Genomic DNA, 17,460 nt, shown 5'->3' with positions numbered 1-17,460 from the left:
CTAAGGAGGGATGGGTCGCCATCCAAGCTTGGGTTGCAAGGGCTTCAAAGAGGGATTGTAAAAGTCCACTTACTGTCCTGTTACAAATTGAATTGTTGGAAAACTGGTTTCATTAATTTTGAAAACAAAACAGATTCAGGGGTTATGAAGATTATCGCACCAGTAATTTTAGGATTGGAATAAAAAAGGCTAAAGACCCCTTGATCTAGTCCGTCATCAATTAGCTTATTCATCTAGTCCAGCTCAAAATTTTAAATTTTTGTGATATTTCATTCCAGTTGAAGACAGAATTCAAAAATTGTGTGTTATGCTCAGATATCAGCATTTTCCTTACATTTTGCATGTTATTCACTTCTATTTTAATGCTTTCAGCAATCAATTGATTCAGTTTTTAAAAAAAATTATTATATTAGAAAGAATGCATACACATTTGCTTCCACAAAAAAGAAATTTTATTTTTGAAATTTTTTTTACAGGTAAACCTCAAGAGATTTATGAAATAGTGAGGGATATGAAGACCTCTAGTATACGAATACAGGTAATGATGTAAGCTTTTTCATGTCTTGTAATTTTTTTATCGTTAACATTTGCTATTAAAGTGAATATAATTAATCTTATGTGTAGGCGAATCTGATCATAAGCTTCATAAGATCATAAAAGCTGATCATTGAATGATAACTATGTACAATCTTCTCAGAGACAATTATGATGTTTCTTGAAGAGAAAATTTTTATATTTTTTATGAGTAGTGATAATTTCTGTGTCTCACACAGGCACTTGAAGCTGTATTCAGCAGTCGTCATTCAACAGCTGACTTGGTTGGTGAAGCTGCTGCTTATTTACTTGCTCTTCTTCAAAAGCAAGGTGCTCTTCTGAATTAATCATGAAATTCCCGCATAATAATTTCAGTGATTTATTTACTTGAAAAATAGTAGAAAATTTAATTTTCATTGTAGAATTGTATTATATAAATTATATACAGATATTCAGAGCTTCAGGTTAAAATTGTTCTGCATTATAGGTCTATACAGTCAAGACTTGTTTTTACAAACCTGAACACACTTTAATAATTATTCTGTAAAATCAAATATCCTTTCCTTAAACAGGAAAGATGTTCGAAGAAATTATGTATTATTTGGGACTAGAGGACTTTATAAAAATTTGTCTGTTTGTAAAATTGAGGATCGACTGGCATATACCAATTCACTGGAAGTATTGCAGAGGAATGCTTATATGAGGTGCATGTATGGTTAAGTAGTAGTAGTTAATTAATATTGCTATAGTAGAATATGTCACTCGTGCTCTGCAGCCTAAACTGTGATCTCATCAAATTGGTTGTATTATATTATTATGTTGTAATTTTTTTAAAATTCAATTTTGCCCAGGAACTGGAGAGACAGATCATGAGATGAAATTACTGAAGCAAAGCTGTATCAGAGCTCTGCAGTTGGTTAAACTATACAAAACTCTAAATGAAATCAATGCCAAAGCTGTTTCTCAACCAAAGCCCAAATCTTCTATTGATATTCAGGTGCCTGCTTCACAACAGATCTTAAATGAAAAATTAAAATTTTCAAAAAAATTAATAGAAAACAGAAAAAGTGCAAATTTAATATTTTTATTTATTTTTTATTCAGCTCTATGCAAATGGGCTGTGTGTATCTGAAACCGAAATTGGTCGCATGTTATCCATTGTGGCCCTCCACCAAAAAGTAGTTCCTGTTGCAAAGAGGCAAGTGAGGTTCTCAGAAGACAGTAGCAGTGAAGATTTTGCCTTTCCTGATTTTATCTCATTTTTTCAAGTCACGGATAGTCACTTGCAAAAGAGTGGTGACGAGGTTTTGACAGATAACTTATTTATAGACTTGAAAAGTGGTTTATCAGAAAAGCTGATGGAGTCTTTAGGTAATTCTCTGATTTTGTATTTCATTTCCTACCATTCTGTGAATTGTTTTGTTTCCCTGTGGCAAATAGTATAGATAAAGATATATGAGGCTTTTACTTGATTGCTTCGTGTCTAATATCAATTTCATTTTATGTCTAGATAAGTGAAATATTTCAAGAATCAGATATAACTTTATCAATGCTAGTAAGTATCAGTAACCACATGGAGCATAACATCTCACATTTTAGTTATGGGGAACTGATCACCTACTTTCCCAGCTACAGCTCTTTTTGAAAGCAAGGATGCTTTTCGCATTGTACGGAACTGAAAAATATTGAAATGCACATAATTATAATTGAACTTCACCCTTAATATATATATATAAATTTTCTTCACGTTGTAATTATTGTAGCGATGTTTTGGTTGGTGGCACTATGCTAAATACTTTTTTATTCAATCTATGTAGTGAGTTTATATGGAGCAGTAGAACCATGATTATATTATTGTTATTTTTGAAAAGAAAAATTTATGTTCACCCTCTATATACTGGGAGAGTAAGAGCACTCGTCCGGCATATGAAGGGCACAGATTTGATTCCTGATAGACACCGCGGTGAAGTTTTCTTCCAAAAAATTTTAAAAAATCAACACCTTTCTAAAAAAAATCAGCATCTTCACACAACATCCATTTTTCTGATTATCTTTCATTCCCTCATCAAGTGAATATAATGATTCATATCACGAAGTGAATTTTTTCTTTAATGATGGTGTTAAAAATTCTCCCCCATCAATAGAAATGAAGTCGATAATAAAGATAAACTTTGCTTGTTTGAATAAGCAATGGCTATACTTTTCAGTGATTTTTTTTTCGAAAAAAACATTGCTTGGTTATACATTTAGCTATAATGTTGTGAAAAGTTTTGTGATACAACTGTTAAGTAAAGAATGATCAAATTCTCTATATGCCCACGGAAGATTTATACAATAATAATTAGTATAGATCAGTGTTTTTCTCAACCTCCGGGCCCTAGCATCAGTAAAACTGGGCCGTGAAGGGTTAACCATTTAATTTTTACTCATTCATTTCCTATTACTCATGTGTATGACTGGGCTCTTTCCATTCAAAAAAAAAAGAAATCCGCCAGGCTGCGGGCTTCCAGAGGTTGAGAACCATTGGTATAGATGATACTAGACCTTTAAATTAATTCTATTCAGTTATCTAGAAATTTGTATTTACTGACATAGGCTTCTTCCAATCTAATCAAAGTTTTATAGCATTATATTACAGCTCATCTCACGTCTGTATTTCATAGTAATGTTTTTAAAAAGTTTCTTAATAGGGCTGTATGCTCCATATTTCACTAAGGCTTGTGTTAATTTTTCAATTCGGTGCTGATATTTTTTACCACAATCTTATGCAATGATTTCTTATGTTTGTTCAGCTATCTAATATATAATATAACTTGGGGTTTTCCCCAGGTTCTTTTCTTTTTCATAACTCTGTGTATGGTGAGGCATGTTTGAGTTCCCTGCAGAAAGCTCTCAAGGAAAGTGGTGTATCCCCAGAGAAATTGCTGGTGAGAATTTTTGTGTCTATGGGGGCCAGTTTTAGTTTTACTGAATCACAAGTATTTTAGCAGCCAAGTCTGCTTTCACCATTGATTTATATTATGCAGTATCACAATTATGTGGTTCTAGAGAAAATTGTAGTTTGTCTGAGTACTCAAAATCTTATATATTCCCTCTTCTTTATGATATTTATGATGGGTCATTCAGATTTAAAAAGTGTTAGTAGATGAATAGCAGCTGCTGCATTAGTGCCTAAAACATAATTATTTGTGATACATATCTAAATCCAATATGCATAGCACAAATTTTCATTTTCTCATATTTGGAATAGTAGAAATACATTTCCTTAAAGAAAATTAAATAGTTTTTTTATTTCCCTGTATGTGGCAAATATAATTATGTAATAAACTTTGTGCTAAGCTAAATTCATTGTTTTTTTATTTTTGTTTTCTGCAGATTCCCAATATACAAGTTTTTAATTTTGTTTTGCATAATATTTTATCATGTACATATACTGTTTTTAGTTTTTGTAATTGCCTTTTTATTAGGGTTGCTGTAATTTTGAAGTATATGACATCCATATTTGTTATGGGCACCTTTTTCTCAGCCACCTCGTTGGGCATTTTGCCTGTTGTGGTGTTGTATTTGTAATATCAGAGTGTTTAGTGTCAATTATATGTATGTAGATGCATTACTTCTCATGGTATTTTAATGTATCATATAACCTGTGATATGTGATCACTATATTTATATTTTCTTTAATAGCATCTGCTGATGCTTCATTGGCTTTCGAATAGTGATTTCTGTGAAGATGCAGACAAGTGGTTGCAATTTCAGCAGGCTATGAAGCATATCAGTTCTCTTACAGGTACATTGCTTTTACAATTTTTGCCCAACTTGAAATTTTCTTTTTGTTTTTTAATCTTTGATATTGTAATTTTTCTCTACAAATATGTGCATCATTAGCAAATTTTATTTATTGACGTATTACATAAATTTTATTCACCATCATCAAATGCAGTGATACCTCAGTCTGAAAGCATAATTCTAGGAAGGTACTTGCACATCAAAGAAGCTGAATAAGAAATAATGTGAACTCAAATGGTTTGTTTCTCAACTGTCTCTCTCACACCAGCCATGTTTCTTTTCAAAGGGTTGCTATATTTAGACTGTGACAACCATATTTTATATGGGCTTACCCCCAATATTATTTTTTTACTATATGCAAAGGGTCAGCTTAGCTACCAGCACGTACCACATTTTACTGGCGAACCGATTATCCTAGAGGTATATTTTTGATAAGAAAAATCATCCAAATAACATGTAAAGCTCAGATATGTGCCATTCATGTTACAAGGTTATAGTTACTAAAATTAAAAAAAAATCAACATTTTATATGGACACCTTGTGCTCAAAAATCCAATTTTGAAGTTGTTGCCCCAAGCCAAAAAAAAAATAAATAAATAAAAAAATAAAAATAAAAATTTCACGTTTCTAAGTGCAATATTCTCTGAGATATTTTAATTCAAGAATCTGAGAAAAATTGGGAAAAACTGGATAGATAAAACACATTTTATCCGCATGGCTAATAGCTATTCACGCTATATAAATATATTGTGACCAGTCAGTCTAGACCGCTCATAACAATAAGATTATCAAGTTGATGTGTGCTTTGTGTTGGAAGAAGTGGTGAGAATAATAGACAGAAAAAAGTTGTATTGATATGGTGAAAGATCAATTCATTAGTTCTTGATGTGCCCATCCAAAATGTGATGCTTGACAAACTATACATGTACACTAATTCCCATCTAGAAGGTTTTAATATATATGTACTACTCGTATTGCAAAACCTTGCTTGTTTATCAAGTAAAAAAAAAATTGGTCCATCTGGCAAAACACTTGTAAACTAACTCAAACAAATCTTGCAATCCAAGTTTTTTTTTTTTTGTGTGTAGATTTTTTTCATTCTCTTGAGTTGTGGCATTCTTAACGTGCTTGTTATGGCTGGATGATTTATTTATGACATCTCTTTGTTTTTCAACTGTATTGAATATTTTTTACAGATCCTAATCATGTATGCTCCGATTCTGAACATATATCTCCTTGGTGGAAGTCCCTCCGTGAATTGTTGATCCTGTCGACGAGCTGTCTTCCTGCCTACATTGGAGCCATTGTAGCAAAGTCAGTGTCTGTTATCATGACAGCTGCTTTCAATGCAGAAGCAAACACACTGAAGAAGAAAAATGTTTCTTCGTCATCTTCATCAGAAAATAAAAAAAAACCGTCCAAATCACCTGATGAAAAATCAGACAGCGGTGGTGAAAGTGACTGGGAATCTGTTTCTTTGGACTTGGAGCATTGGAGTTTGCTTGTGAAACAGCTTGAGGATGTTCTTTTACTAAGCATGCTGCTAAGAAGCCAGCCGTATGGCAAAGCAAGCATAAAAAATGTCAGCATATCTCTTAGCATACTCCTGAATGGTGGCCAAGGTAAATACATATCATCTACTCATAATTTCATGAAATTTGCAATTTGTGAATTTCAACCATCTTCAGAATTGTATTGTAATTACTTTTTCCAGATCAAAATATTGCATATACTGTATATGAACTCTATAAACTCTGTATGTGTGTTACAGCCAAAGCCCTTCATGGATTGCCCAGACTACATAAGTGTGCATGGGTGTTTTACTTTTTTTCCTTGATCATGTGTGGTTCTGGTCCATTGCCATAGGACATGAATATAGTGGGGGTTTTACTGAAAAGAACTTAATACACACAGTAAAACTTGACTTTAATGAAATAACAAGGGACCAAGATTTCTTTCCATTGAACACAGGTTTCCACGTAAGAAAAAAATTCAATTGACATAATGTGTAAAATTATGTAATGATCTCGTATGTAATGTAAATAAAATAGAAATAAATAAATTTAATAAAGTAATGTGCATTATTTACTCTATAATTACTAAATGTTTATCATTTGATATGATACATATTATTCATTAAAAATACATTATTAAAATAACATACATACATATACATACTTTAACATAAAAATATATACAGTATATTATATGCATTAACTATTTCCATCGCCGAATAGTGAGTAAAAAATTAGAAACAGTACTGTAAATAGATAAATTTGAATTGTTTTCCAGTAAATAAGTATTTTCTGTATGCAGTTCATGCCCTTTGCTTCCTGACTTTCAATAAACAGTTTTCCTTCCAAATTTATACTTAACATGTCCAAATCATTATGCTGTAAAGCAAAATACTGTAGTTCTTTCAAGGTTTTGACAGCATCTATATAAAATTGCACCCCTACACAGTTCATCTTCTGAAATGACAACATTAACATTCTTTTTTACTCTCTTTAAACTTTTCAATGAGAGTGTCAATATCTGTCATAAGTTCTGTCCACATTTTTTTCTGTGTTTATATAATCCTAAGCTAAGCATCAGGGCCGTAAATAGGATTTTCGTGGGGGAGGGCAGCAACATGATTTTTCCATCCCTATCACTATAAAATTTGATCATTTTATAACTCTTTTTGTTCCCAGCTAAAATTTGCCACTTTCTAAATTTTGCTTCCTGGAAAGTTGCTCTCTTTGCCTCCCTCAAGTTCTGGCCCTTCTCAACATTGAGATCACGAAAAGCAGCATGCATAAACTTTTTTGTGTTGCATATCATTTTTGTAATTCTAATCCATGCACTGATTCTTCTCTGTAGAAAAGCCTGCTTTTTTGAAAAATTTTGTTAGTTTCAAGGAGCAACTGGTTTACTATGTATAGCTTATTAAAATCTTAGCATTATGTACAGAAACAGATTTTGCTAATGCAAGGCTGGATGAGTGAGAGCTTACATTGGCAAACAGAGATTTCATAAAAAATTTGTTAGAGCACTTTAACATTTTGTATGATCCCTCGTTATATTGGTCACAAAACACTCATAATGTTTGTGTAAAATTTTCCATTAACCCTTTCCAGTGCAGTGTCTCCATAGTGAGACCACCTGTTTACATTGTTTTCTACAGGTTTTGGAAAATCGTCTGCACCACAAAGTGTTAAGAGGGTACAATTTTTTCTTTCTGTTTCCATGTTAGACAGGTTCTGTTTTATCCAGAGTTTTTAATGTGTATTTTGGCATCAAAACCGATCAAGATTTTTTACATTTCAATGTTGCAGGAGCTGTAACAGATCTTGTTGCAGTATGGGCAGTGTCGGTTGGTTTGCACCCAAAAGTCTTGTCTTCATTCTTCCTTGATGAAAGTGAAGAAAGCTTTCTTTATGATCAGAAACTCATCAATTCTGGCAAAGTAGATTCACAGACTATGGAGATAATCAAAGGTAGAAACTCTTCATTTTGCCTGCTATATTTATATGACGTGATATAAAAAGTTCACATCAACTCAAAAATAATAATTGGTTTTATGATGAACTGTAAATGCAGTTGAATTGGTATAAAATAATATACAGTCACTCTGCCTCAATCGAAATATTTTTTTATTCTCGCCCCAGGGCTATTGAATGAAGTGAGGAGAAAACTGCCATACAGCCTCAGTCATGATGTATTGATTGCAAACTGTTCTTGGGAATATCTGATGCAGTGGAACAAGAATAAAGATAGTATTGAAAATTTGACACAATCACTGGGTTGCTTTGATCTTATTCACAGCTCTATTATAAAAAATGGTAATGAACATCCTTGAAGTAGGAGAAATTTCCATTGAAATGTGAAATTTGTTTTATTCATTTTATAATTTCAATATGATAGTTTTATATAAGAATACTATAGTGTCCCCTTATTAACTTTTTCCCTTAGGTTTTGCTGCTATGATGTGGAAAAGTTGCATACAGAAAAAATTTGAAGCTTTGGCTTTGCTCATTGAAAAAGTTGGTATAACTTTATGTGTTATAATATCTGTGTGCATAATATCTTTTGTGTTTCAATACAAAGATACAAATTTCATAAATACACAAGAACCTCTTGATGACAGACACCATAGGTTAAAATTTTTTGTCTTCTAACAAGTAGTGTCCCTTAATAGATAGTAAAATACATTGAGACCCATCAATTTATTTCATTTATTTATACAACATTGTTGGCCCCCTAGATCTATACAAGAAAATGCTGTTGAATGAGACATATTGTTTGATATTGTGCAAAAAACTAGTGATAGTGTGGGAGTTGACAATAGAACTGGGGAGTTTTATTCATCAATGGTATGAGGAAAGAAGCTGTATTTAACACTAGAACAGCTGGATTTAGACTAACAAAAAACTGCTGTTTGGGGTCAATTTGACACCCCCCATAAGAGATTCAAGCCCTATTAAAAATAACTGTTGTTTGATTGATGAATAATATTGAAATGACAATATACAGTAGGGGGGGGGAGACCTCATAAAAAGGTCCCCCTCTTTTAACACTAACCCGCCTACAATGTCAATTTTTCAAAAAGTCCTGCTAGCATAATTGGCAAAAAGTTTTACTCTTTATTAAATCACCCCGATTATGAAGTCATTTTTATTTGGTGTCCAGAGGTGACGTTATACTAAGGTTTTACTGTATAAGATCTAACCTGTTTCAGGATGTTCTTTTGCATGAGCACAAATTTATAATAGAGAAAAAAAGGGTGATATGACTCTCTCTCTCTCTCAACACATTTCATAAATTATCACGTCTCAAAGCGAAATTATACTCATGAATATGAACGAACCCACAATATGTTTTTAAAGTTCATCAGACATCAGCACAAGTTGAACAATATGCACTCATGCTTGACAATGGCAGTATTAAATTTTCCACAAAATGGTTTCTAGCATTCTTCGCAGCTGTCAGAAGCCTTATTCTGTCTCTTGCACAGTTGAAAGGCACATTTCCTTAGTTTTATGGTGTTTAGAAGAATCAGAGAGCATTTGTTGCTCAAAGCACCTGCACAAGAAAAAATCTTGGGCGTGAAACTGTGGAGCCTGAGGATTCTTTAAAGAGTATACAAGCATTGAGTGTGGCAATCCGAAGGACGTTGTAAAATACATGAATTGGCCACCTGCAAGTTCCTCATCTTGTAGTGTATTTCCTCAGCATCTCGTCTGCTACATCAAAATGCCATATTTAGTGCTATTTTAATAAGTGACACAATGCTCTGCATTTTTTTTTTCTCTGTCATCTGCAGACACATACGTGTGCAAGGCTCTAAGAGTTACAGCATTCTTTTATATCGTGAGTGTGTTTATATTTCTCAGTGCAACAGGATAATGTTGTTGCATTGAATTGTCACTTGCAATTGTTGTTTTCTTCCAGAAGGTTCATCTACAAGTTTCACATAAATGAAATAGTTGTCAGTTGTGGTGGTACGTTCAGACATTAGATGTGGTTGCAATAATACCCACACTCTCCCAAAGTTATGCATTGACTGGTCACTATTTATCTTTGCCCAAATACGGATAGTTATTCAAATACAAATACAAATACAAATACAAATACAACACCACAACAGGCAAAATGCCCAACGAGGTGGCTGATAAAAAGATGCCCATAAAAATATGGTTGTCATATGTTTCAAAAATACAGCAACCCAATTAAAAATGCAATTAACACAAGTTATAAACAATATATACACGTGATAAAATATTATACAATGCCCATAAAGCATACTTATGGTTGTCTTATTCTAAGAATGGATAGCTTCCCGATTTACCCCAACATGTTTATCGTATTTCTTTTTAAACGTGTCAATTGTGTTACAATTTACTACCTCCGGGGGTAAGCTATTCCATTTATTAACAACCCTATTGGAGAAAAATTCCCTGCGACACCATAACCTTGCATTGTCCCTCACCAATCGATACTGGTGTCCCCTTGTAAAAGCAGTCGATTGGCGGTGTACTAAAAGTTCATGGTCCATCCTATCCATCCCATTGAAAATTTTGAACACTTCGATCATATCTCCTCGACACCTGCGTTCATCCAATGTAAACATATTCAAAAAATGAAGTCTTTCTTCATAACTCAAGCCCTGTGTGCCAATAAGGACACGCGTAGCTCTTCTCTGCACCCCTTCAACCAAGTCTATGTCCCTCTGTAGGTATGGTCTCCAAAACCTTACAGCATACTCCAGTCCAGGACGAACTAAGCCTCGAAAAAGCGGAAGAATGACTTTAGGAGAACGCGAAGAGACCTTTTTGAAAATGAGACCAAGCATTCTATTCGATTTTTTGACAACCGCTGAACAATGTTCAGAAAACTTAAGTCGCTCGTCAATGAGAATTCCCAAATCGGTGACTCTAGTTGCATCCGGGATAGTGACACCATTCAACTCGTAAGAGAACCGTGGGTTGTTCGAACCAAAATGAGCGACCATGCACTTATCCACGCTAAACGTCATGCTCCATTCATTTGCCCATGCTGCAACCTTGTTTAAGTTGGTCTGGAGCAACTCCCTATCGCTTTCATTCCCGATTACCCCCATTAGCTTCACATCATCTGCGAATTTGCTAGTAATTCCATCGATACCCTGATCGAGTTTATCGATAAAAAGTGAAAAAAGTATGGGGCCAAGGACACTTCCCTGAGGAACTCCACTTGTGACGTCTGTCCAACCAGAGAATTCCCCGTTCACCATAACTCGTTGCGACCTATCTCTTAACCACGATTCTATCCAATTCAGCAAGTTGCCCCCTATTCCAATCTCGTGTAAACGCTTCAAGAGTTTGCCATGTTGGACCCGATCGAATGCCTTCTGGAAATCAAGGTAAACCACGTCGACATTTTTGCTCTTACCCAAAGCCTTAGTCACGTAATCATAGAAGCAAAGGAGGTTAGTTACACATGACTTCCCCTTCCTGAACCCATGCTGATTATCCGACAATACATTATTCTCGTCTATCCACTTCACAAACTGCCTTTTGAAAAGACATATTTGTGGATATCACAAAAGTTGCTAACCAGGACTTGATCCCAAACGTGTCCAGCTTATTTCAAATGTATTGGATAAATTTTCATGGTTATTTACCTGCAACAATTGCTCATCAACGGTTATTGTTTTGGTCTTCTAGCTTTTTTGTCAGCTTGTACCAAATGTTTGGTGTCTAGTGTTAAAGCAGTCAGTGGAAGCAAAAATTGATTTTATTTTAAGGGGAATGGTCAAGTCTTCTGGGAATGTGGGGTGGTTTGGCTAAAATACCAGAAGTATCAAATTTAAGATGACCGTGAAAAATCTTATAAAACAAACAGGGTTAGTCTAGAAATAAGACACAGAGTAGAGAGGGGAGGAGATCAAGTTCAGACATGGAAACAAAAGGTGACTAGCAGTTGTGGATGAAATGAGTAGATTTATTTTGAATTGAAGTAGTAGTGTTTATGTTGATTGGAGATTCATCAGCGTAATTTTTAAAAAGGGTCTGCTTACAGGGAGTCTCCGCTATAGGTGGTTCCACTGTTTTCCAGTTTCTTTTGATACTTTTTATTCTAGCTAGTGATATTTCAGTCTAAATGTGTTCACAGAAAGTTAATTTAAACTCAATGCAATGTGTTCACTTAAAGTAAATTATAAAGTTGTGTGAGAGTAACTTTCAGTATAAAACTAGACTTTTTAAAGTCAAGGAGTCTTCAATTGATATAATGAAACCTAAATCAATATAGAGGGTGTCCTTTGTTGAGTCATAATTCAGCCTTTATTTCATCAACCGCTTGTTGTAGAGGTATGATTTCAATTTGAAAAACTCTCAAAATGTGTTCAAGAATCACTCTACCAGTTTCAAGAGTAAATGAAAATACAGTGTGTCATGAAATCAAAATACAAATTTTTATATGGTCCCCCCCACGTTCTCTAACTTCTAATAAGAAAGTTGTTGCCATGTCTCTCCATAGAAATGTGGATGTTTTAATCCACATTTCTAAGTGCAATATGAAATGTGACGAGAAAAAGAACAACATATAATCAGCTTGTCCATTAGTTCATGCTATTCTTTTCCACATTTTCTCCAATTTTTAAACTCAAATATCTGAGTGAATATATTGCACTTAGAAACCTGGAATTTTTTTTTCTTTTTTGTTGGCTTCAGGAGAGACAAGGCAACAACTTTCTAATTAGATTTTTTTGGGACAAGGTGTCTGTATAAAAATTTAGATTATTTATTTTGTGACACACTCTGTGTTTTAACACATTTTGAGCATTTTCTAAATTGAAACCATAAGGAGCCATAATGAGTTGATAAGATGAAGGACAAGTTGCCAAGTTAGGACTTACCGGGCTCCCTGTACATATATATTAAGCAGGGGCAGTGTTAGATGGCCATATCTGTAAACATTCAAGGGAATTCATTGTAAGGTAGGAAATAAACATTTAAATAAGATTCAATAGTGATATCTCTTGACATACATGTAAATTAACACTTTTCAATAATATAGTTAGTTTACTAACTAATTACACATTAGTTTTTGGTGTTTTATATTTCATGGTCTTGAACTATTCATTGTACAGTAACAAACATTCATCATTCAAAATTATGGTGCACATTTTGTGAATAGGTGAAACAACAGTTTGCGTAACAAAGCAGTTGGATACTTAAACCTATTCTAGGTTTTGTGAATTAAATGCTATCTGATGGTATTCAAATGCTATCTGATAGTGTTGCATTTTTAAGACATGCAGAGGCATAAACAATCTTTACAAAGCTCTGTAAAGAGCTAGAAATGAAAGTGCTTCATTTGTCAAAAACAATGATGCTAGCATTAAACAGTAAAATGTAAACAAATCCTTTTATGAAAAGGGTGGACAGTGCACTAAAACCACATGATTCACCTTCACTCATTGACATTGGACCTTGTAATTTACTATTTTCCCACTATGCTCTTGGAAGTTGTCTCGAAGCTCGAAGGACTCCATTCTTCAAAAACTTGCATGTCTCCATAATTTGCTGTGCATCAAGGAAGAGAGTTGATAGACTGGACATTGGAAGAATCCTTGAAATAATGAATGTAATATGTTGTGTTGATATAGTATGCTGTTTTGACCCAAAATTGTTTTTTTACCAAGTCATTTCTGCCATTTTGTTTTGGCTTGAGTCAATCTTATAGGACACTGATATAGTGAAAATCTATGAAAATCTTTTTTATTTTTAAAACAGTTTTAAAATAAAAAAATTTCTGAGAGATTTTTTTGTGTGGTATGATTATGTTGTCTGGGGGCCTTTCAGTTTGTTTCTTTGAGGAAATCAGATGTTACCGTACTATTCAATAGGTATCTGAATATAACCAAAATAAATATTTACTTCTGTAAGAAACCAGAAATTTATTGGAAAGCAGCAAGCTGCTGTTTATCCATATGACCAACTGTATTGTTTGATTTGAGATTGTAATCCCTGAATTAGTGCTCACATCAGTGATGATTATTTTGTTCAAGAATTCTGGATTTTTTTTTTCCAGTTTTCTAAAAGAATTCCTAGTAACATTGAATCAGGATGCCATTATAATAAACTTTGTAGTTAAATCACACACAAAATTCTTCTATACTATTAGCACAGTATTGCTGGTTCATGAGCTTTTAAAACAGCTTGAATATATTGTATTTTGGTACTTGTTCTTATATATCCATGCCAGGTTGCAAGCACGAGACAAACTAAGTTGTTATTATAGTTTTCCCACAGAAAAATGAGTTGCTATAATTCACATTATTGCTTTTACCATTACTGGCAGTTTGTCTCCCTGCCATAGATAAAATATATGTATCCTATCTGTATTTCACCAATTTAAAGTTTATTTTTTGTATTTTTGATTTTTTTTCCTTTCTTTTAATTTACAAGGTTGGAAAAACACCAAAAGAAAGATTATGCAGAAAAGTGAGGCTTATTTCATAATATACTTCTGTTGTATATTAGCATACCTATTTATTGTTATGGATACATAAGTATTATTTGATTTTTATTTCTCAGAAACTGAACACACACACGCGCGCACACACCACATTTAATTATCTTTTAATACATATGTTGATATATGAATTTGCAGTTGTTTTGTGTAACATAACACAACTTTTCTCTCTCTACAACTACTTTGTTTCTTAGGAATTGGAAATGAATGACACCAGACTCGAAAATTTCCTGGATTTCTGCTGCGAACTTCTGAGTATTATTTTAGAGGTGAATGAAGAACTTTTTTTTCCTTAAGAGTCACTTCAATATATTTGGTTTTTTCATTTGAATCATTAGGGATGAAATAATTTGCATGTTTGTAAACACTTTCTGATGGTGCTGGTGTTTTGGATATTGAAGGTTGAATGTCCCTACAGGTGAGTAAGGAGTAATTTCAGTACTAGCTTGTAGTGCGATTAATGAATGCTCTTTCTTCATGAGTTAAAACTTGACTACAACACAGCGGAGGCTGTCAGAAACATTATCTAAGCATTAGAGAGAGCACATAATTTAACAATGGTTGCAAAAATTCTAGTTCTTCGATAAGATCATTGAAAATGATCCTTCTGGACATTCCAGTATTAGTGCGTACCAGCCATCTACACAAAAAAAAAAAAAATTGTGAGCACTAGACTGGTACAGTGTCTCTCACTAGGCTGTAAGAGACATGGAAAAATTGGTTGCTCACAATTTGACTGCACTTGATAGTCAAGAAGCTTTGCGAACAGAATAGTGATGGGTGGTTAAAAATGAAAATTTTTAACCACCCATTTGTGTGTGTATCTGGTTTTCACAAACAGTAGCTAGATTCTGATAATGATCCAAAATAGAAACGGGATGAATAGTGATTTGACCAAATACCAAACATCCATTTTCTTAAAATTCATCACAATCTATATATATATATATATATAAAATTCATTTTCTGTCTGTATGTTCTCCATACAAATTTACAATTTTGGATCTATCATCCCCAAATTTTGCATATGTATACCAAAGGGGACCCATATTGAATGATAGGCTACTTTAAAAGTTTGTCAGAGCTGGGCAAATGCCCAAAATGGGCATGAAAAAACCCGTCTTGCAATAATGGTTCCTGGGCCTCAACCATCACTTTTGGAATGCTTACTTTGATTACCATGGTTCCCTAGCAATGTATTATAGCTAGTTATAAATAAAATTGGTGTTTTTAATTGAAAATAAAAATACCCACAAATTGATATTGAATTTTAAATATGGAATTTATTATTTAAATAAATATTGAAAAACTGGTAACTGAAAGATTTTACTGGCAATGAAATTTAGTGATACATTGTATTTTAATATTAATGATACCTCTGATGGCGAAGGTGATTTGGTCCAGAATTGCATTTGTTAGCCAAAACATGATTTCCTATAGGTTTCTATGGAAAATTTTTCGATTCATTCTAGCTTCTGCCCAAAATTTTTTTGAAACACCAAGGAATATTATGAAAAAGACAAAAACTGATTGAAGGCTTAAATGAACAGCTTCAAATTGTATTAATAAGAATATACAGGAAGATAGGAGATGCTGAAGATATTTTTATTTTCCAGTATGTACACAATCAACTCTAGCTTTATTCTACTTAAGCTCGTGTTGACACAATCTAATTGAGTTCTCATCCATTTGTGATTTGGTCAGCTCAATTTTGTGTCTGATGCAGCAGATTGAAAAGATAAATCTCCCAGACTGTTCAGCTTGATGCTAAGAGTCTTTCACTGAAAGAACGCATGCTCTGAAAACATAGGCTTACCCTTTTTTTCCAATGCATTTTGTATTTTGGTTGAATCTTTCAGTTTATATGAAATGGTTCAAAGAATTTCAGAAAGAGAAGTATAGGTACATCTGGAAAAATATTCTAAGGTGAACATGAGTTAATCGGGCTCTAGTGTCCATAATTCTGATGATGACTGATGTGAAAATTAAGCTCACGGCACTGCTATCTTTTGTATTTTATTTTAGTGTGTGCATTCATTTAACCGAAAATATTCATTATCTGAATTTGTATTCATTAGCCGAGGCAGAAAAATAATGAAAAAAATCTTTGTGAGCTGAAAAATTCGTAAGCTGAGGCATTCTTTAGCCTAGGTATCACTTTACTGATATCAACACTTGTTACAATTTTACATCTAATTAAAAAAATGTCAACCATTATTTATTCTCAAGTATTAATGCATCATAAAATTTAAGACTTATTTTTCCACTTTAGATGTTCTTTGCCCCATTTCAGTAGATCAATATGTTTCTTGTGTAGGTACATCTGTCAGTTAGTGAACTTGTGTAATATTCACGCTCACTTCCACATTATTGCCGTAGAATTTTATTTTCAATTTAATACTTTCCTTATCCTAGTTTACCTCCAGATAACCTCTTGCACAGAAAGGGATATGCACAACACAGTAAAATATAATCAGTTACTTTTTAATTCAAGGGAAAAATTCCAATTATAATTTTTTAAAATCAGTTTGTTGCGCTTAGATTTACACAAATATTCAACCAAATACCTAAGCATTATTCAGCCGAATATTCATCCCATCTCTAATCCAAAACTTATTACAGTGAAACCTGTGTGAGACGGAAAATCAAGGGACTGAAATAATATTCTGTTTTAAACAGATTTCCGTTTTATAAAGGTGCAAATCAAAGCACTAATCATTGAACAGACTATATTTTGATTCTGTTTGAGACAGGTTTCCGTCTCATACAGTGTCCACCTTAGACAGGTTTCACTGTACATAGTCAACCCTTCATTCAAAGGAGGTAGTAGCAAATGTTTAATGCAATGTGCAGCAATGTTATTATTCATTTTTAAAATGTGTTGAAACTATTAATGAAGACAATTCATTCAGCTTGATGCAATGCATCAAGAATCATGAGTTGAGATTCATGTACAGGAAAGAAGTTTTCTGCTTCATGACAAGAGCAACAACCCCAAAATCGCAAAGCCAACTCTGTGATACTCTTTCTCACTCATACACCATACACTCCAGACCTCTCACCAACTGGGTGCCTAATTTTTTTAATAAGCTAGACTGTTTTTGTTACTATTTTTTATTTTTTCAAAAACACCTCTAA

General features: G+C 33.4%; 1 protein-coding gene across 1 annotated transcript in view; it reads left to right on the top strand.

The window, feature by feature from the left end:
- The window catches only part of Rab3-GAP (Rab3 GTPase activating protein), a 59,941-nt gene that overhangs the window by 28,237 nt on the left and 14,244 nt on the right, over positions 1-17,460 (top strand). Inside the window, exons 17-28 of the mRNA XM_089245707.1 lie at positions 477-538; positions 774-864; positions 1,386-1,531; positions 1,638-1,905; positions 3,364-3,461; positions 4,219-4,321; positions 5,517-5,942; positions 7,638-7,799; positions 7,971-8,144; positions 8,275-8,345; positions 14,256-14,291; positions 14,517-14,591. Of these exons, the coding sequence (XP_089101833.1) occupies positions 477-538; positions 774-864; positions 1,386-1,531; positions 1,638-1,905; positions 3,364-3,461; positions 4,219-4,321; positions 5,517-5,942; positions 7,638-7,799; positions 7,971-8,144; positions 8,275-8,345; positions 14,256-14,291; positions 14,517-14,591 (1,712 nt within the window). The remainder of the gene's footprint in view (positions 1-476; positions 539-773; positions 865-1,385; positions 1,532-1,637; positions 1,906-3,363; positions 3,462-4,218; positions 4,322-5,516; positions 5,943-7,637; positions 7,800-7,970; positions 8,145-8,274; positions 8,346-14,255; positions 14,292-14,516; positions 14,592-17,460) is intronic.

The sequence above is a fragment of the Pholcus phalangioides genome, unplaced genomic scaffold, assembly GCF_987345545.1.
Source record: "Pholcus phalangioides strain wild (caught in Gottingen) unplaced genomic scaffold, Ppha-v1.0 ptg000016l_1, whole genome shotgun sequence".
NCBI lineage: Eukaryota > Metazoa > Arthropoda > Arachnida > Araneae > Pholcidae > Pholcus > Pholcus phalangioides.
The sequence above is the reverse complement of the archived record's forward strand: the minus strand, read 5'-3'. Positions and strand labels throughout refer to the sequence as shown.